Source organism: Coffea arabica, chromosome 1e (assembly GCF_036785885.1).
Source record: "Coffea arabica cultivar ET-39 chromosome 1e, Coffea Arabica ET-39 HiFi, whole genome shotgun sequence".
In the NCBI taxonomy this organism is placed as follows: domain Eukaryota; kingdom Viridiplantae; phylum Streptophyta; class Magnoliopsida; order Gentianales; family Rubiaceae; genus Coffea; species Coffea arabica.
Window position 1 is genome coordinate 49,665,465 of NC_092311.1, and position 20,776 is coordinate 49,686,240.

General features: G+C 36.4%; 2 protein-coding genes across 2 annotated transcripts; both read right to left on the reverse strand.

Annotated features, from left to right (window-relative positions):
• On the reverse strand, positions 1-4,566 carry LOC113711235 (omega-3 fatty acid desaturase, endoplasmic reticulum-like). The gene is made up of 9 exons (XM_027234410.2): positions 4,430-4,566; positions 2,260-2,647; positions 2,058-2,147; positions 1,890-1,956; positions 1,504-1,596; positions 1,225-1,410; positions 1,064-1,144; positions 624-761; positions 1-498 (listed from the first exon to the last, which is right to left on the reverse strand). Exons 1-9 carry the CDS (start codon positions 4,437-4,439, stop codon positions 304-306), a joined length of 1,248 nt encoding a protein of 415 aa, XP_027090211.1. The 5' UTR covers positions 4,440-4,566; the 3' UTR covers positions 1-303.
• Positions 4,567-13,259: 8,693 nt separating this feature from the next.
• On the reverse strand, positions 13,260-19,493 carry LOC113711245 (U-box domain-containing protein 44-like). The gene is made up of 5 exons (XM_027234414.2): positions 18,811-19,493; positions 17,533-18,324; positions 16,353-16,659; positions 15,060-15,524; positions 13,260-14,657 (listed from the first exon to the last, which is right to left on the reverse strand). The coding sequence occupies exons 1-5, from the start codon at positions 19,255-19,257 to the stop codon at positions 13,546-13,548; spliced, it is 3,123 nt and encodes a 1,040-aa protein (XP_027090215.1). The 5' UTR covers positions 19,258-19,493; the 3' UTR covers positions 13,260-13,545.
• Positions 19,494-20,776: the final 1,283 nt, after the last annotated feature.

The window sequence follows — 20,776 nt, forward strand, 5'->3', positions numbered from 1 at the left end:
GGAACAAAATTTAGCTTCTTTAGCTCGATTTAATTCAAATTTCAATGTCTCAAAAATGGGTAGTATTACATCTTCAATGGAATTAAAACACCAAACTGGCAAACTTTAGTTCCAACTTCTAATGAACAGATGCAAGTTGTACTTATCAACTATACTATAGTCTAGTATAACATTATCATAAAAAGCTGCTGAATTGTCGAGCCATCAGGACCAGAAGTTGGCTCCGAACAGATTGTGAATGGCTTTAAAGCCTTGTATTATTTCTCTGGTCTGCAACTCGTAGACTCCGTGGGATTGGGGGGGTTACTGATCCTTGCTCTTATGATGGGATCCGTTGAGATTTGGGTCGGTCTGGTAATACACGATGTCTCCTGTGTTGCTAACGTAGTGATCTTGACTGATACTTCTGACCAGATTTTCAATCAAGTGCAATGGAATTGGCCCAGATTTTCTGGGCTCTCGATAGTACTTGCCTAGGACTGGCTTAGCTGCCCTTGTCTGCGTCCAGACAAAAAAAAAAGAAAACAAACCAGAATATGACAATCTACCATTTAAGTAATTGATTAAGGACAATCACGAGAACGAATAAGGAGGGGGGGGGGGGCTAAATTTTGAGTCATTACCGCCTCTACTAGATGATAATGTGGGATCTGAGGAAAGAGATGGTGTATAACGTGGGTGCCAATGTCGTGATGAATGTTGTTAAACAATCCGTAATCACGATCAACCGTGGTAAGGCCGCCTCTCAGGTAACTCCATTCCTGCTCCAAGGCAGCAAAAGACATTAGTAGTATTAATTTGAATGCCAACCTTGGTGGTGGGCTTTGAATTAGTTTTGCTGACAAAGTTGCAAAAAAAAAGAAAAGAATGCAGCATGGTCCCTCGAGTCCTCAACCTGGTCCATGTCATTTGTCATTTTAATTTTGAGCCGTGAAATCAATAACAACGTTCTGGTACAATTTCAGTGAGATTAGTACCGTTCTGGAACAAAAGTAAACAGCAGGCCCCAACAAGGACAGAGACAACAGAAAAAAGTGTCCCAGTTTATTTAGAATTAGATTACCTGGCCACGGTACCAGGGAAGTTTCTGTTCATAGCCATGGTGGTGCAAGTATGTAACAAAGTCCAACCACATGACGAATACCTGAAAGTAATTCAAATTGCGATTACATATTATTATGAATTAGGAGAGATCTCAAAACAGAAAGTAATAATGTGAGTTACCAAGTAGGGAATGCCATAGATCTTAAGCATTTGCATGACACCAAACACTGCTGATAGGCAGAAGAGGGAAACAAGCATCAGAGTCCAACAGACGGTTGATGTTACCACGTACTTCCTGTCACTGGGTTGGAACAAATCGCTGTATGGGTCGAAGTGAGAACCCGTTTTCCCTGGACTCCTGCTCCACTGTTACATAATTCCATTGCAATACAACGAGTTAATGCCACATCTAGGAGCAGTAAAGTTTCTGAACTGGGAAGTCTTAATAGTATATCTTACCAGGTATAGTGGATATGCAAACATCGGAAAAGGGATCTTGTAACGCATGAACTTAGTAGAGTAATCCAGATTCTTGTACGTCTTCTCCGGCAACTGAAACAAGGAAAGCAATTCAACAGCTGGTTCAGACTGATGGAGTTCTATCGTTTCCGGATATGGCATGTCATAAATCGGAAACTAAAAAACTGGAATTAGAAGGACAAGTCACTGAAACCATCGGGAGTGGTTCGATGCTTGCTCCTATAGTAGAGAAGGCGTGGCTCCCAATCGTCTCCTCCAGTTGTCGGGAAAAGGAGTGGGGGAACAATAAAACTGAAAGCCCATATTATTCGAAGAAAAAATGTCCGTAGAGGGCTTAAGGTAGAATATGAGGTTAGGAAAATTACCGGCACCCATGACTCATCTTTTTCAACATTTCCGTGGTTTTGATGATGAGTTCTGTGGCTGATTCTCCTGCAGATAGTGATTCAGGTCACATTGTGTGGAGTTGAATTTTTTTTTTTTTTTTTGGGTGGAGCCTAGCTCCAAGAAGAGAGTTTTTTTGAGGAACTAACCATCCATGGTAAGGGACAAGAATAGATGAATGCAGGATGTGTCCCACAAAACCGTTTAACGTTGGGTTGTTGGAAAAACTCCCATGCCCGCTGCAGTTCCAAGAAATTGGAGATTTGATTTAATTATCGCAGACCAAAACAAAGAAAAGAAAAGGAAAAATGGTGGTGATCAACTGGTGGGTGAAGAGATTGCAGTAGTTACCAATCATGGCCAAGAACAAAGATTGCCCAAAACATTGTTCCCTGAGCAGCCCAATAAACTGGCCAAACCATCCAATTGTCAAAGTGAAGTGCCAGTGCTATTAATCCAACCACTACAACAAGGTCTCGAGCAACATAACTCAGAGACCTCCATGGATTCTTTACCCAGCAATGCTCAGGAATGGCCGCTCGAATGTCAGCAATCTTAAAAGGAGGCGATGCGCTTGGATCAAAATCAACTTCATCCATGTCTTTGCTAATGATACCGCTGCTGCTGTTCACCGGTCTCTCTGTCTCCTCGCACTCTCCCACCAATGCCCTACCAGGTTTAGTATTTTCAACTTGGCCCTTTTTGTCTGCCGAAAGCGGCGAAAGGGAGTGACCCAAATCTGTAAAAAGGTCGGTGAGCAAGAAAACCAACTTGAGAAGCGAAAAAGAGATTCTTGAAAGGGAATCAATCACTTTCTGCTCAAGTATGAATCTTGAATTCTAAAAAAAAAAAAAAAAAAAAAAGGGTTCAAATACGGTTACAATATTTTAGACTCTAGCACGACTACCAAGGGGGGGTGGGGTGGGGATCTTATGCACAGAGAGCATCGGCAACAGCAAATGCCAGATGGGTTCATTTTCAAGTGTGAGGAACTTGCTGCAAGTATATGTTAGTAATTACTTGTACTATTGTCTGTCGCCCGAAAATTTAAAGGCATTTTCACGCGGGTATCTCCAAGTATAAAATACTAGTATATGGTAGAGCATCTCGTTTTCCCAGGACCTTACCTCACAATTTACAGAAGTACTTCTCCTTTTTCTAGGTTTGTCCATATCATTTTTTTTTTGGGGGTATTCATTTGATTTTACTAAATCTCTTAATGAATAGAGATTCTTTTTACATTAGCTAGCTACCTACGACATGTATTCTATTCCAATGCACTAGCACTATTACAGTATTACTACTGCCGGAGGGATTACCGCATAATAATCTCAAAGTATCCCCTCCCCGGCAGAACCCCCTATTTCGCCCAAGTTGTTTTGGAACCGACGCTGAATAGTGGACGGAGAGACAATGTGACAAGGGGGCAGATCGTTTTCAGTCTGTTCTTGGATTCTGATTTATACAAAATTAATTAATCTTGTAGTGCTGCTTGTGGTTGAATTTGTAAGTTGGGGGGGTAAAGGTGTTGCCATGATGCTAGGAAGACGACTGAAAGAACACAGCAAAGTACACTCACGCACTTAGCACCGAAAACTGAAGTTTGTTACATCCTATCCTATGTTTGGTTTGGGGCTGCCAAGTGTGAGCGCATATAATTTTAGCGGACTCCAATCTCCCATATTGACAGAAAGCGAAAGGTGCAATATGGTGGTGCCCCATGCAAAAGGCATCGGGGAAAAAGGAAAATTTTCTTACGAAAGGCAGGTTTTTCTGTTACTATACTTTGATGAAGAATTCCACTTTCTTGACAGACTTAGCATATAAACATATTGGAATCTTAGTAGCATGACAGAAAGACAGACAGTAGTGTAATTTTAAAAAGTAATAGTACATAAAATCGAAACCGGACAGGTACAGTTAACCTTAATTTTTTTATGACTCACTGTACATTCACGTAACTTACTCTGTTTTATTTTATGATTTGAGTACAATAAAGTTATTTAAATGTACAACAAATTATGAAAAATGTACAACAATCTTATCAATTGTACCTGAGATCAACGATACCTGTTCAGATCAACCCGCGTAAAAATATATATAAGGATCAGAGGATAAGATAATGATAAATTTAGATCGATGATTGGTGGCTACAAGTAGCGTGTAACTTCTAAAAACAGGACAACCAAATGGCAAAATGTATGTGTGCTAATTCCATTCCACAACGATGGTTGCATTTGCTTGAAATATAGAAATCCTCCACCGAATTTAACAGGAAAGACGAGAGAAAAAGCTAAGGAGAATTCTAGAATAATATGCTTACCAGATTGGAATTATTTCTTAAGAAACACGGAAAGATGTGCTCTTTGTTTATCACAAAGTAAAAAAAAAAAAAAAAAGCAACAATTTGTCTCTTTGTTCATCACAAAGCGGCACAACCATGATTTTAGGCAACTTTTCACCGAAATAGAAAGTTAGAGAGCTAAGCATATGCATGACATGAATGTGGTTGATATTTTACCTTGACACATGTCGGCGGAAGAGCACCAGCTGCTGAGGGTCAAGGAAGGGGGAAGAGGGAGATTGAACAGGGGAATGACTTATTCCTCGATCAGCCAAGTCGGAGAAGGACAAACGAATTTGTGTCTGTTTCTCGGGGTGTCCGCCATGCAGGGATCCTCAAATTTATAAGGCAAAAAAAGTATCGATGGCCGGTGGAGATGCCCGTATTAAAAACGGTAAGAGCATTATACACGCCAGGAATGTATGAAATTTGCTTTGCAGCTATACACTAGTGAGTGACATGGACGATGTGTGCCCGTCGAACTCGGCCCTCCGTTGTCTTGACTCTCGTGGGGTTGTGCTTCTCCAGCTACTCCCACCATCGGTTTACTTCTACAATTTGGGTTCTCTCTCTTCATTTCCTTTTTTGGGAAATTTCCAAACGATTTTAGCCTTTCCCCTCTCTCTTTCTCTATTTTGGGGGCTGCTATTTACTTCATTCATTAACAAAAGCTAAGCTCGGTAAGGCCTTTTTGGTTGTTCAATTGTTGTAATCGAAACTATGGATCTCTGATAAAGGGGTATCCATAATTTTTCTTGAAATAATTCAGGATCAGTACGTGTCAGATCCTTAGTCCTACAACTTTGGAGTTTGGTTTCTGCTCTCCACGCATTTTAGAACAGTCATTTTAACAAGTTGCTCCCCAGATGGATTATCGACCTTGTGAACACTAAATTCCACATTGCAAGGGATATGAAAATACTCCCATCCAATCTCTACTTTCTTTGTATCCCTATTCATATTCTTACTAAGTCAGCTTCGAAATACCAGTAGTAGTGTTTCCGGGCGCTGGATTTCTTTTGGAATATTTACCCGGTATTCAAAGATTTCAATATTTATTCTCCCCTAAAACAGTATTTTTATTTATTTATTTCTTGGGTTCTGAATCAAAATATGGGTCGTTGTCCAAGGTATCCGCGTTATATATAATGTCTTTGGTTAATTTAATTTTATGTGTTGTGCTCGGGCTGGTGGAGCTCCGCGACAAGGACCCGAATGAATACTTGTTAAACTCAAGCTGGATTTTTTTTTTTAAAAAAAAATTTCCTTGGTGCACGTGTCTCATTTTCTTCAATTTAAACATGCTACGATGAACTGTACCCAAATATGGACCTTTGAAGCGGCGGCCGGACTGAAGCCATTAGGTCAAAATTGCGTACTAGAGTTAACTACTAGTATTAGAACAGTGTGCTAACTGGAAAATTTTAGTTTGAGGGGGTGAAATACACACACATATATGCATATATATATATATATATATATATTTGGAGTCTTTTTGAAAAGTTTTGGAGACAAATATGTATAGAAATTTTGAAAATTCTCAAACTTTTAAGAGAAGAGAGTATGATTTTTCTTGGAAGGACGAATAGCTAAATAAATATAAGAACTTTGAAAAATTTCAAAATTTGATAGAGACAAAGTATGAATTTTTAGAATTTGACAGGGACTGGGTTGGGGAGAATTTTTAGAATTTGACAGGGACCCTTGATTCGAAAAAATGGAGAACTCCCCCAAACACGGGACACGTAACCCAATCACAGAGCCGTTTCTCTGAGGTTAATTGTGCTTTGTGTGATGCATGTGTTGTATGACATTCAATCAAGCAGCCGCATAATTTGTTACCAAATATATAGTTTTTATTTTTGTTAATCAAGTTACAAACGATGATGAGAATAATAAAAATAATTTTAAAAATTAATCCACAAATGATAGGTATTACGATTTTTTAAGATATTACGAACTAGCCCACAAAAATATGGTAAATAAAACTCACATATAATAAAATTTCAACCCACGATCCTACACATAGACATAGTGCTCTCTCTTAACATTTCATGAATTATAAGTCTTGAATTCAAGTTTTCGTGTATGTTAATTTTTTCTCTCGCTATTTGTGAATTGATTTATATTAATTAATTAAATTTCTTCTACTTTCACGTAATAAACGTGTGATTGACACTGAATTTAATTTAGAATAGGGAAGTGGCAGTCCGGCGGAGAGGATCTCAAGTTTGTGGTCCATAAGACAAGGGGGGCCTCAAAGGTTCAACCACACATTTCGCTCTCGGGCTTTTACAGCTTAGGAAATTGGGCAGGCGTTCTGACTTGTGTGAGGTGGGTTTGTCAGTAGTTTCAAGTTGAACGTTAAGAGCTACGTCTCACGAAGCGAGAAGAGCCTTACTAACAGATTTCATAATTCTAAGTACGATTTCATAATTCAGTGACAATGCATACATTATTACTAGTGGGAATACCCGTGCTATGCACGGTGCTGACATTATTGGAAAAAAAATAAAATGGTGAACAAATAAAGGTGAAAAAATTTTACCAATAAAATTAAAATATAATATCTGTTTAACAATAGTTTGAAATATAATAGAATGTATATATCATTCAAGAACCGTCTTTTTTCAGTTGTATGAGAATTTTTTTTATCATTGTATGAGAATTGTTAACAAAAAAATACAATAGTTAATATAGAATAGCATCAATAGAATTTAATACAATTGTGTTATAATCAAATGAAAAATACGCACCAATTGAATTGTTATTAGCACCCATAGTTAATGAAGTAATCCCTATATAAAAATATTTTGGTACATGTAGTAATTGGTAATCTATAAAATAAAATAAATTGCTAATCTATAAAATTGCTAAGTTGTCTATAAATAGCATCAATAGAATGTAATACAATTGTATTGTAATCGAACAATTGTAATACAATTGTATTGTATTGTATCTATAGTTGATTTAGCAAGATAGTGTAGCCAAAAAATGTATATGTAAGATAAGTATGACGATATAAGAAACTGTATATTTACCATGATCATGCAAAATCATTGGTGATGTGGATGCCTGGCGATCTTGAGGATAGTTACATTTTTCATTTCTTAGATCTAGAAATAAAATATATATTAAATTAAAAATCAATAGTTTATGTATTTATTTTATGTGTAAATAGTGATACATTGTATGAGAACTGTTAACCAAAAAAAATAATAATTAATATAGAAATAGCATCAATAGAATTTAATAGAATTGCATTGTAATCAAATGAAAACAATTACAGAGAAGTGGTTACCTGAACTAAGGAATGCAGTTTTTAATGCTCAAAAGTGCCTTGACGATTGCACATATGTCAGGGGCTTTGTGAGTTTTTGGCTCCTCTTGAATCATTTTCTTTTTTCTAATTGTAATATATTACCTACAGGTGTTAAGTAGGACTTGGCTCTAACCTTTCGTTTAAGTACTTTAAGCAATGAACTATTTATTCCGTGAGTTGAATTGTGCTGTTGCTAGATAGATGAATTACATAGTTGTAATTGTCATTGTTGATAAAGAAAAGAAAGGATAGAATGCAATTTTGCCAAAAGGATTTCTGACGAAATTAAAAATTAATCCAATTTTAATAATGGGCGTATAGTGCCTTAGTTATTAGTAGTAGCTGAATTGTTTTTCTCCAATTATAAACCATTTTTAATTATTTTTTAAAATTATCAAAAAATATTTTTTTTTATTTCATGCACGATCATTTTTGGAATAAAATTATGAAAATAACTATCGTAACACCTATTTTATGTGATAAATGTGCAATAAAAAATAATTAAAAAAATTTCAGTAATACAAACAAATAAATTTTTATAATATACAATTTATGTTAGAAATAATAGAACCCTCAATCATGAACCTATACCATCCGCAATTATATAAGCAAGCAATACCTTTTTATCTTTGATTTACAGTGTAACAATAAGCAAACAACCGTTCATAAGATTTTGTAAAAAATTTTCAGAAATAATGGATGATCAGAAAATCAATGCAATATCATTAATGACAAACAACAAAGCAAAAACAAAACATACTTAAAAGGCAGAGGGGACTGACCTGGAAAATTAAGCCGGCCGCAAGAAGGTTGATTTCTGCTGGAGTCTCTGCACATAATATCTTCCACTACTGCTCACAAAAGAAACAAAATCAATACATTTACAAAATCAATAGAGAACCTAAAACAAATAAGAAACTGAGAGAGAGGGTGAGGGAATTAACTCGATAAGTTAATTAAGTCGATCAGTAAAAGAAGAAGTTGTAGGAGTAATTGTATGATGAATTAAGATAGTGGGATAGTGGGAGTGAGATAGTGAGAATATTGATTGGTGATAAGGTGATAGTGAGATAGTGGGAATATTGATTGGTGATAAGGTGGGTTATAACCCACTACCTTTTTATGTATTAAAATAAATACAAAAATATGAGTTAAGATAGTGGGATAGTGGGAGTGAGATAGTGGGAATATTGATTGGTGATAAGGTGATAGTGGGATAGTGGGAATATTGATTTGTGATAAGATGGGTTATAACCCACTACTTTTTTATGTATTAAAATAAATACAAAAATCTAGAAAAAAGTATGACAAGTTTAGAAGGCATTGAGAGGGTTTCTGCTAAAAATCCCTTCCTGAATACATATAGATATAGATTAGGTTAAAATAAATATTATATTATTTTAAAGATGAATTTCAATTTTAAATTTTACATATATATATATATATGATAGATGTGTATCCAAATTTGATGAAAAAATTAACCATAACGTTTATGATTCATTTTCTATGGGGTAATTGCAAGTTTGTATTAAAAAAGTAGGAAAACATTTTACATTCATTAAACTAGGAGGGGTATTCTTGATCAAAAAAGAGTTTTTTTTAGATGAAAACAAATTTCATTGACAGATTGTTGGAAATCATGCAGCAATAAAATAAGGAAAAAAACACAAAATCTCTGTAGAAATCCCTAGAAAAATAGAAAATTCTCACTAGAATCTCTAGAAAAAACAACCAAAAACTCTCACAAAAAAAAAAAAAAAAACTTAGAAGAGACTTTATTAGAAAAAACAAAACAAAAAAAAAAGCATTTCGTAATTAATAAGCCGGCAAGGTGATTTAGTCGCAATTACTCTTTGCGTAGACCAAAAAAAAGGGCAATTTATGGCACGATATCAATTGCACAACTGTAATTGGTTTACTGGTCTAAAAAATCATACTACGGACAATTAAAGTAAAATATTGAAAGCTATTTAAAAAAGAGAGAGAAGAAGAAGAAAAAGTGATACTTGATTTATATTTATTTCTGAAAATTCTAATGTCCTTAATTTGCCAAACAAAACAGAAAAGATCATCACCTCTCGTCTAACATGAGCACAAGTTCAATTAAAAATTCTCTTCTGATGCCAATAAAGTGTGGAATGGTACCTTCAATCCCACAAGGCTCAAATTAGATATTTAATACTCCATACGGAAAATATAATTACGTTACAGAAGAGAAACTCAATTGGTTCAACATAATGGCTGCTCAAGAAGCAAATATCAAAAGTCTATGATCCCAAAATCAAACTCTTTGACATTTGTTTTAGGACCATTTCTAATTGCTAACGACGTTATAAGACTACTGTTTCTGCAGTTTTGCCCTAGAAATCAGATTTTTTTTGGCCCACGGGACTGATCTCTTCATTCGAATTTATTTATTTTTTGGTAAGCAGAGAGTTTTGAACCCGAATTCTCACTTGCATCTCATCTCCCGTATTGTCAAAACCGTCACTCTGCCCCCTCCGTTCGAAATTGACATTAAGATCTCCGTTCATGAAGATGTTCAAATAATCTTAACCAGCCAGCCGTTGAAATGGAATTCTGGGGTAATTCTTAACTCCAGTCAATAGACAAATTTGAGTTGATCCTACTTGACAATTTCTTCACAAGTCTTAGAAAGTGCGAAAGCCCATACCAATCTAGACTTAGTTCCGATGATTTACCCAAAAAAAAAACTCTAAATAACCTTCAGTCCGACAAGCTCGATGATCATTACTCCTTTGTATCTTCTTCTTTGTAAAAAAATCATGCGATTGTATCATAAATATTTTTGAATTAATTTTTTATATACTGATAGTATACACGCTGTCGATGTTCGATGAATAATAACCATACAAAGTTTAAATTTGAAATTTAACTTTTGCACACGTATCATGAATTCAACAATGATAATATATACACTTATACTGTAAGTGTATATAAGGTCTACTCAATAATTTCTAATCACTATTTTATTATTTCAACCACTTTACCATCTCACATATATATATCACGTCACAAAAAATATTAAATAGTATTATTTTAAAAGATTTTTTTTTCTAAATAATCCCCTATGCACGCGCGCGCACACATTCCACGGTCGAAATATGAATAGTAATTGCAGAAGCAGCAAATTGTGCGGAATCAGCCCAGAATGAGGATTGGAAAGCCAAAAGAAAAATGTTTAAGCATCCCCTTTGTACGGTAGCCCCAGGGCTCATACGGTTCTAATTCTAAAATACGCTCCGGGGAGAAAGGAGAAAGGAGAAAGAGGGTGGACACAATAAATTCAATGGTTGAGTGGAGCCAAGTCCAAGTAATACAAGTAATGAGGAAACTGATTTGTACTAGAGACGATCTATTATAATAAAACCTTCGGAGCATTTACTGGGAGATGGATCGCAAATCGACGGCCGCAATCAGCCTCTAATTAGCTGTACGGGGATCGGCTTAAATGTTTGGTTCCAATGAAAAAGTGCAGGACAGTGTGTCGTTAATGTTGTTTGTCCTACCATCATTTTGTGAGTGAAGTCACACCAAAGTACCGTCCTTGCGATGTACTGTATCTTGCGTGTCACTGTGGACTCGCTTGAATTTTTTATGCATGATCACATTTAATTGTAATAAATTGATGGGAGGTAAGATTTGAACCCTTGTCTTCCATCTCACAAAGTTTTAATGAATTGGTGGTAGTTACCAACCAAAAAACTGGTGGTTTTTTCTTTTCTTTTTCACTTGCTTCATATTTATTTGTGGAAAGAATCTGCCAATAAATATCACCCCGTTAAAAGTAAAGATAAAATGGAGAGTGACAGAGAGAAATGCATTTGACAAGTTTTGGAGATTTTGGCTCAAGGCAAGGATGGGATTATGAGAACGCCGTCTCTCTCGCCGCTCTGACTGCCAAACGCGTAGTGAACATGGGCATGTCCAGAACAAGTGATGGACAGTTTCCACAATCTCATAACATCGCGGGCAAGATGTTTAGTGCGCATTTGGCATTAAACATTCGTAGGTCGGGTGTTCTAACTCACCTACAGTGAAAAAAATTTAAAGGAGGTGAAAGAATACCCTTTTGAATCTAGTCAGATCTGTATACCTGTTAGTCCCTTACATAGCTTCTTCAAACTCTTCCTTCCTATAGAATAGGTTGGATTAAATTATAAGAATGTTATCGTTGATGCTAAAAAAAAAAAAAACATTCGCTCTTTATATTGTAGTAAATAGATTTTCTACCATGTGTCAATTGGCACTTGTTAATATCATAATTTGAGGATTCCTTAATGGGAATAGCTTATTTCACTTTTTTTTTTTTCCATTTTAAATCCGCACCTTCAATACATTGGTTACTTATACAATTAGCAGTGAAAGTACATTGTATGGATCTAACCGCTACCCTAATATTAAGTTGTGTTTTACTGCTCAGTTAACCCGATTTCTTATAATAAATAGTACATGATTTGATTAAAAACTCGATGAACCTCGAGTCTAGAGATTTTACTTGATTATTCACCAAGTAATCAGGAGCTTCTATTGAGTTGAATTTGTTTAAAACCCACAAATATAATAAATTTCCGACAAAATTTTTTCAACTTTATAGTTTCGAAATAGATAATGAGTACATAAAAAAAAAAGATCATTAAAAAGCTTAACACCTAAATAAATTCTTAGAATAATTTAATTGTTGACAAACGACATGGTAAATGCATATAGTTTATGACCTTGAATTTTGTACTTCATGATGGAAAAGAAATTTGTTCCAGTAGTCGAGTATGCTTAGCTTAATAGCTCTTTGAATCAGTTTAAATTTTACAAAAAATTATCATGCGTTTGTACATTGTGCAAACACACACATACATTGTTTAATACTTGGACTTCACCTAACAAGTGCTCCTGAGTACTCACCAGACCCCTTCTTCTTTTTTCTTTTTTGTGTTTCAATGTATCTGACTTTTTAATTGGTTGTTAAGTGAATTTATGTGAAAGGTGGGTGCACTAATTGCAAGGGATTTTCCTCTTATAACTCGCGTACGCAACAACGCCTCTTCTTCTTCTTCTTATTATTTCTTTTTTAAGCTTCCCCATTTTGTTGTTTTCGCTTTGCATCTGGCAAAAACACGGAAGCAAAAGAACGCACTTTTATATATAGTTTCCCAAGGGCACCCGCTCTTTGCAGCAATGTTTCTCAACCAAAAAAAAAAAATAGTTGAATCATGCAGTTGACCGGTTTTTAAGTCTAGATCCACTCAACTTTACAAATCAGATCTGAGTTTTGTATGAAATATCATATTTAACAATTACATATTATATATCATGTTTCAGATGGTTTAACACTCCCAAACTATTATTAATGAATTATGCTCTTCTTCCTTTCCCTGCCGAATAGGTCGACCGAGAAAAATAAAAGAAGAAAAAAATATTCGAAGGCTCTCACCCCAAAGACATGATTCGCAACTCATCAACCCTCGTCTTCTGCAGAAACCCTGCGCCAATCTCCTTCACTCCCTTCTTGCTTTTATCTCTGACATCATCTCGACAGCGAGAGAGGCTGGATTCGAAATCATGTATGGTGGCTTGCTTACATCGCGCACAAAGGCAACGACTATTTGCTGCTGGCATTGTGCACCAACAACCTTGACTCTTGAGGGGGAATAATCTCAACCAGCATACCTTCAAATGCTATAATCCATTAACTGTGCAATTACCCTAGTTTGTCCCCAACATCATACATAATATTTCCTACTAATTATACAAAATTCAGAGTCTCTATTTTGCTATAAATTGCCTCTATCACTACACAACTGTTTAAAGAATATGTAAGATGATTTGTTCTTTTCCATTTTTTTGAAAACCGGGGGGGGGGGGGGTTGTGTGTGTGTGTGTGTGTGTTAAGGAACGTAAGATAATGGTGGAAATTTGCAATTAGCATCTGACTCCAAGTTACTCCTAACAGCTATCTTTGTCCTCGGCTTTGACTAGATGGCTGTCCACTAACCCCTGATATTTGTTTTAAGTTGGTGAGGGCATCCTGAGCATGGCTTTTTGTCATAACACTTCCATATTTAAAGGCATCCACCAGGGCCCTAACAAGAGACTGATTGAGAGATTGGCGGTGGGCGAAGCTATCAGCTCTCAACATCTTATCCACCATACCAATGGCCTTATCCTGAAGCTCCCCTGGCCGCGATTCTGTGAAGAGAACCACGACTGCATTAGCCATGCCAAGGCTTTCAAGCTCCCCCATAGCACGCTTTAAACCAGCGGAGTTCTCCTGCAACAAGGTTGAAACTGCTTCTAATGCAGCAACTTGGACAGTCGTATCTCTGTCTGAGAGTGCATCAACCAAAGGCTTGATGCAATTGCTCTTGAGTAGACAAAGTTGGCTACCTTCTTCACATGGGGCGGCATGAATAGGACACAAAGAATGTGCTGGAAGGGCCCTAGTACATATGAAGAAGGAAGAGCAGAATCCTTGGGGAGGACTCGGGTCAAAGTCGCCAGCAGCAGCGAGGGACATTCCAGATTCTGACAAGTATTTCAAACCCAGGGCAGCTAGTTGTTTCATCCTCACTGTTGATGCGAAAACCAGTTGGTCACGGAAAATGGTCATAACTTGATGCTCTTTGATTACACCAAGACATTGTGGATCAGAGCTCCTACAGAAGTGCAGTAATATGCCAAGGAGTCCTTCTGCCATGGTGGAATTGGACCTCGAACTTCTTCCATTTGTACTGCAATGCTGGCCCTTTAAAGTGGAAACGATCCACTTAATGAAACCAGTTCCTAACATAGTTTTCACTTCATTTTCTGAGAGGCTAAGATTGGCAAGAATGCAGGCAGCATCAGATCGCTCACCATCTCTGGATTGACTGTCAAGTACCTTGTCTTTGAGCATGACAAACTTGTTGGAAGTTCTAAGTGCACTGGCAAGCTCTTCACCAAACCTCTCAGAGAGGACCCTTGTAAGCCTCAAAGCATAATTCCGGTGTTCAATTTTTGGGTGCTCAAGAAATGTGATAATTGTTTTGATACCATCTCCAGATCTTATGTGAGTAGTGACAGATTCTGCAGAAAAGACAGTAACACCCAATTGTCATTAGTGACACAGGAGTGTCATTATCCCAGGATGCTCTGAGGATGAGTTCTGTTTCACCATTAAGCAAGTTCTAGAAAACTAGTTGTGTTAGTTAATGAAAACATCATTTAAGGCTATTTTTCTTACACTAATACAGGAAGGGTGTACTAATATCCAACTGCTTCCAAGCATCTCGGAAAGTTTGGATCAGATTGTTTTCAAACCCCATAACATTGCTGTATTCCAGTTACTAGGGATTACATTTTAATTCTTTCTTTTTGATTTCATGTAAAGCATTAATCTCTCTTTCCTCTAATCCAACTCCAAAGGGAATGGTAACTTATTTTTTCTGCAAAAGAGTGTAAAGGTTATATTGATATGACAAAAGTTACCTGATGCTTGGGGCGAGGATGCAATACGATATAGAATTTGGAGAACAGATAGTTGGCATGGAGGTGATGCAAGTAAAAGAAGCCCCAGAAAACTAGAAATAATTGATTCTGACTGCAGTGGATGCCCTGCCTTGTCAGCAGAAGCTAATTCCCAATGTCCAGGGCTCATCACAATATTTGCAATAATCGATGCAGCTAATGCCTTCAATTCTAAGGATACAACTTGATTCTCAAAAAGAATTTCTGTTAGAGCTGGAAGCACCGAAGAATCAGTAAGGATTGTAGCATTTTCAGCAAAGCATGAAAGGTTATACAAAGCTTGCAGACTTGCTGCTCTTCCATCCAGGTTTGATAGCAGTTCAACTAAACTTCTAGCACCCTGACAAGCAATTTGTTCCTTACTGCTATTTGTCAAGGTCATTCTCCCCACTACAGATGCCGTCTCTATTTTGACATCATCAGGACCTGTTCAATGGAACATTGAGAGTCAATGAAAAAAAGTTTTTCCTTCCTTTCCTATGGAAGTGTTCATAGGAATATAGAGTATACGTTTCGAATATGATCATTGGTGTCAAGTAGTTGAACATAATCATTTTTGGCGTTTCCTGTGTTTCTATGTACAAATCTCCAGCTCAACATTAAAGCATAAGAAACTTAAACAGAAATATTAGAAAGAAACCTCTAATCATGCCCTTCATCTATTCAATTATTTTGTTGGAGCCCCGTCCTTAGTTTTATTTGTATGATTTCAAAGCAAATTTCTGTTTTATTAAGTAAACAGGTAATTATGTGAATAAATCTTCTGACCTCCGGGTGTACATGCCAATGAATCATCAGACCTCTGATTCATTTTTTTTTTCCATTTTCTCAAATTCAGTACAAGAATACAGTTACAGAAAAATGTATAATGCATGTCGCAAAACAGTAATAAATGGTGAGAATATAACTAGTAAGCGTTCACACTGACAATATACTTTGGATCCTTGATTATATTTAAATTATTTGTTCTAGATCACCAGAAGGGAAAATGAAAGAGTTTCAGGGGCAGGACTGCTTGTAATGTTGGATGTGCTGAAACATCTACAATAAACAATTTTTCAATGTCCGAGTTTCTGGGAACCTGGACGCCCCAAAGAAATTTTAGTAACTATAAAAGCCTGAGAACTAAACTTTGAAGATGAAACTTCTCTTATCTGCAAACATGTGAATTATATAATCAAGCAGCCATAGTTCTTAACCGAGTATCCTTGTCAATTTGTCCCTAATGTTTCAGCACTACAATAGAATACGTACCTTCGCATAACCGTTTCATTAAAGGTTCAAATCTTCCAGCCACTGCTAAATGCTCAACATTCTGCTCCACCTTCTCTATGCGCTTCAGGACCTCCTCAGCTAAATGAGATAAAGAAGGATTTTCCAGATTATCTGCCATACATGAAAGAAGAACTAACGCCCCCTTTTCTGAAGCAATTTTGATGCAGAAATCTTCATCACTTGAGAAGTCAAGTAATAACCTCACTGCAAATTCTCTCTCTTTCTCTGAGCTCCCAATCAGACCATGTATAGCCGACCTAGTAATCCCCTCTTCAAGCATCATCACCTGGAAAATGGTGTGAAGAGGAAAAACAAAAAGGGTCGTAATGTCAAGATAGTGCACAAGATTTCATATATTAATAATTTTAGAAGCTATATTTTACTATACTTTCACAGCTAAACAAAAGGAATAAAGAATTTTCACATGCGTTCCATAACATGCATCAATGAACTTCATTGAACATTGGTCAGCTAAACGACTATTAAAGACCAATTGAGAGACTGTGCAACATATTCTTTGACACCCTAATACCCAATCCTTAGAGTAAAAAGGAATAAATTGACAAGATAAACAAAAAAAAAATAAATGGCAAGATCAATGTGAACCTGTTCTCTTCATTAAGGAGACGAAAGCCTCTCCCTCACACTTTCTCCCTTCATAAGATCAAGCTGACTTGCCAAAGGTTGACAAAGAAGACTACTTCACAAAATGAGTGCTCACATCAAGTGTACAATAGCTGGGAATCTACCTAGTGCTCACATCAAGTGCACAATAGCTGGGAATCTACCTTTTTCTTACCATTATATTGACAGGGCCATAACTTTTTAGTTGTGACAAAGATTGAATCCAGCAGTTCATAGGCTAGCAACTACCCAGACAGCCTTTTACTTCCTTCTGATAGATCACGAATTCAGACACTTAGAACTTAAAACTACTGCTGAACGCTGCCAGAGAAACGTAACTTTAGTTTCTCAGGAAGCCTAAAGACAGCATGTTCAGTTGGGCTACATCTATAAAAACAAGAGCAAAAAGCACCAAAGAGATTAGACTACATCGCCAATGCCAGCAGTTATCAGGACGTTTTATATTCACAGCACAAGAAAAGTGAAGGTTGCCATGTTAACTTTTTAGTTGTTAGAAGAGGTTGAACACACTCACCCTGCTTTCTTCATCCTTGGCCATGCTAAACAATACCATAAGAGCTTTACTTCTTAAAAGTGATCCAATAACCTTCGAAGAATTCCTCAGCAGCTTGAGAATAAGAACAACAATGCCTTCATTTCTGACCCTGTATCTGCTCATAGGATGCTCTTCAGAAATCTTATATATGCTATCCAGTGACCTGTCAATTGAGTCCATCGATGAAGAATCCTCACTGAGATACTCAACAGCTCTCTTAATCTGAACCTCAATATTCCGGTTGACCCACTCATCAATAGCACCAGCTAATCCAATGTTAGGCTTGAGCTCCAATGACTTTAGCACCACCCCAGTAACAGGACAAGTCGGCTCACGACCATCTTCTAAACATCTCTCAAACCAATAATTAATAGCAGTTTTCTCATATGTCTGAGCCGATTCCAACACAACAGGACTCTTCATTATCTCCTTGGTTAAGGGACAAATAAAGTTCTTAAAAGGCAATAATTGAGCTCCTTCCTCTTCAGAATTGAAATCGAACTTCTGGGTTAGAATATCCGGCTGAATTGCCCAATTTTCGACAATCTTCGCTAATGATGTCAAGATACGCCTATCTGATATAGAAGATGAGTTGCCTATATCATTCCTAAGAAGCTTAACCTGATCAGCTAATGCCAAGTGGTTATTAGAGTCTATCCCCAAAGCTCTAGCTAAATCCATTACCATTGCACTCTGCACTGCTTTGCTGCATTGCCTTCCTTGCCCTTCCTTTTTCAAAGTGCAATAAACTCTTTCTTCATTCTCTGTCACCTACATATCACAGGCCAACAGCTAGCGCACATTAAAACACCCCTCATTGACACAGAGATGGACGCACATAATATCAAAACTCTAAAATGCTACTGCAAGAGCGGAAAGAGACAGGCCATAAGCACAGATAAAAAAGCGCGCACACTACTATAACAAAACGAAAAATGGGAAAACACATATCCGAACAGAAACGCAGACGCACACCCCAGTAAAAAACATGGATTAACACCCAAACAACATTATAATAACTAAAACGATAGCAATAATACTAACGACGACTTAGAACAATTGACAGAAAAATGGAAAAGACCGGTCCAGAGCACACGTAAAACACACACATGCACAAAGGAAACTTAAACCGACTTTTTTTCTTCAGAAACTTAAGAAGAGTGAACAGGAAAGTGGCCAAAAGCACATACTATAAAAACACGATTTTGATGTCATAAAATATACAATAATAAGGTGGAGATTAAAAAGAAAATTTACTCTGAAGTGAGCTTGTTTCATATCTCTAGAAAGATCAGCGATTTTGTTTTGGAGATCGGGAATGCCGTCGTCTTGCACGGCGGAGCCGAGGAGCGCTAACCACGCGGCAATGGCTAACGTGCGCTCGTGGAGAGAGGCGCAGAGCTCCAGACAGTTAATGAGCACAAAGATCTTGCTCTTGTGTTTGTACACAGCTAAAGTCTCAGCGACTTGAGTCAAATCAACGGTGATACCTTTGAGAGCAGTCAGAACGGAAGGTGGGAGGTTCTCTGGCACCGTCGACCGGAGAAGCTGGTTGACTAGGAAGTGTATCCTCTTGGCGTATCCGGAGAAGCGTCTAGCGTTTTCCCAAGCGTACTGGCGGTCGTCGGAGACGGAGACATCGGACAATGCTCGGTGGATTGCCTCCACGGCGGCGTGTGAGGAGGACGATGAGGTCATTTCCATTTCCGGGGTGCGTTAGACGAGGAGGGTCAAAGTAGGAAGTCAGGCATGACTGACTATGTGTGTTTTGGAGCAGTATTAGTAGTAAAAATTGTTGGCCGTTTGAGTGAGGGTGAGCGGTGATTGTGAAGCTCTGTAATTTTCCTCAGTTTGATTGCAATGCTGGGTGGGATGGGAAGAAGAAGAAAGAGTCAAAGGTTGACTAGGGGGACGACCTTGACACGCAGATAAGTATTAAGTAGTGCTGCTTTGCCTGCTGCCCCTCTGGCCCCCAATTGAATTATATCAAGGGATAATTGCAGAAACCTCCCCTGAGGTTTCTGACATTTGCACTGATCTCCCCTGTGGTTTGAAAAATTACACTAACCTCCCCTGAGGTTACTAATCCTTTGCAAATCCAGTCCAAACGATTAAAATATTGTTTTAGGGAGTGAAATTAAAAGTTTTTACCAAATTTGTCCTTTGTATTACATGTCCAATGAATGACAAAGTACTACAAATTAATTAACAATTAATAAATTTTAAGGAGTATAGTTTATAAACAAATACGCATTACCTATTTAAAGTATCGGCTCTTTATGGGCATTTTACTTTCAAACATTTAATTTAATACAAATATTTAAGCTCAAATACAGATTTGTATTTACTTTCAAATATTTAATTTTTATTAAATACAAAAACTACCAATCTTTGTTCCCGTAAAAATATTAATATAACACTTTTTCAATTTTAATTACAAACATTTATGTATTTAACATAAATTAAATGATTCAGAATAAAATGCCCATAAAGAGCCAATACTTTACTCATGTAATGGATGATAGCCATAAAGAATTAATACTTTATGGGTCATTTCTTTTTTTAAAAAAATATTTAATTTATATTAAATAAATAACCTACCGATTTCTTTTTTGCAAGAATATTACTGTAACACTTTTTTGAATTTTACTTACAAACATTGATATGTTTATCATAAATTAAATATTTGAAAGTAAAATACCCGTAAAAAACCGGTAATTTAAATGAGTAATGCATGTTTGCCCATAAAGAACCGGTAACTATTTAAAGTACCGGTTCTTTACGGGTATTTTATTTTCAAACATTTAATTTAATACAAATATTTACGCTTAAATACATTTTTGTATTTACTTTCAAATATTTAATTTTTGTTAAATACAAAACCTACCAATCTCTCTTCCGTAAAAATATTAATATAACACTTTTTCAATTTTAGTTACAAATATTTATGTATTTAACATAAATTAAATGATTCATAATAAAATACACATAAAAAATGAATACTTTACTTATGTAATGGATGAAAATCATAAAAAATTAATACTTTATGGGCCATTTCTTTTTTTTAAAAAAATATTTAATTTATATTAAATAAATAACCTACCGATTTCCTTTTTGCAAGAATATTACTGTAACACTTTTTGAATTTTACTTACTAATATTGATATATTTATCATAAATTAAATGTTTGAAAGTAAAATACCCGTAAAGAGCCGGTACTTTA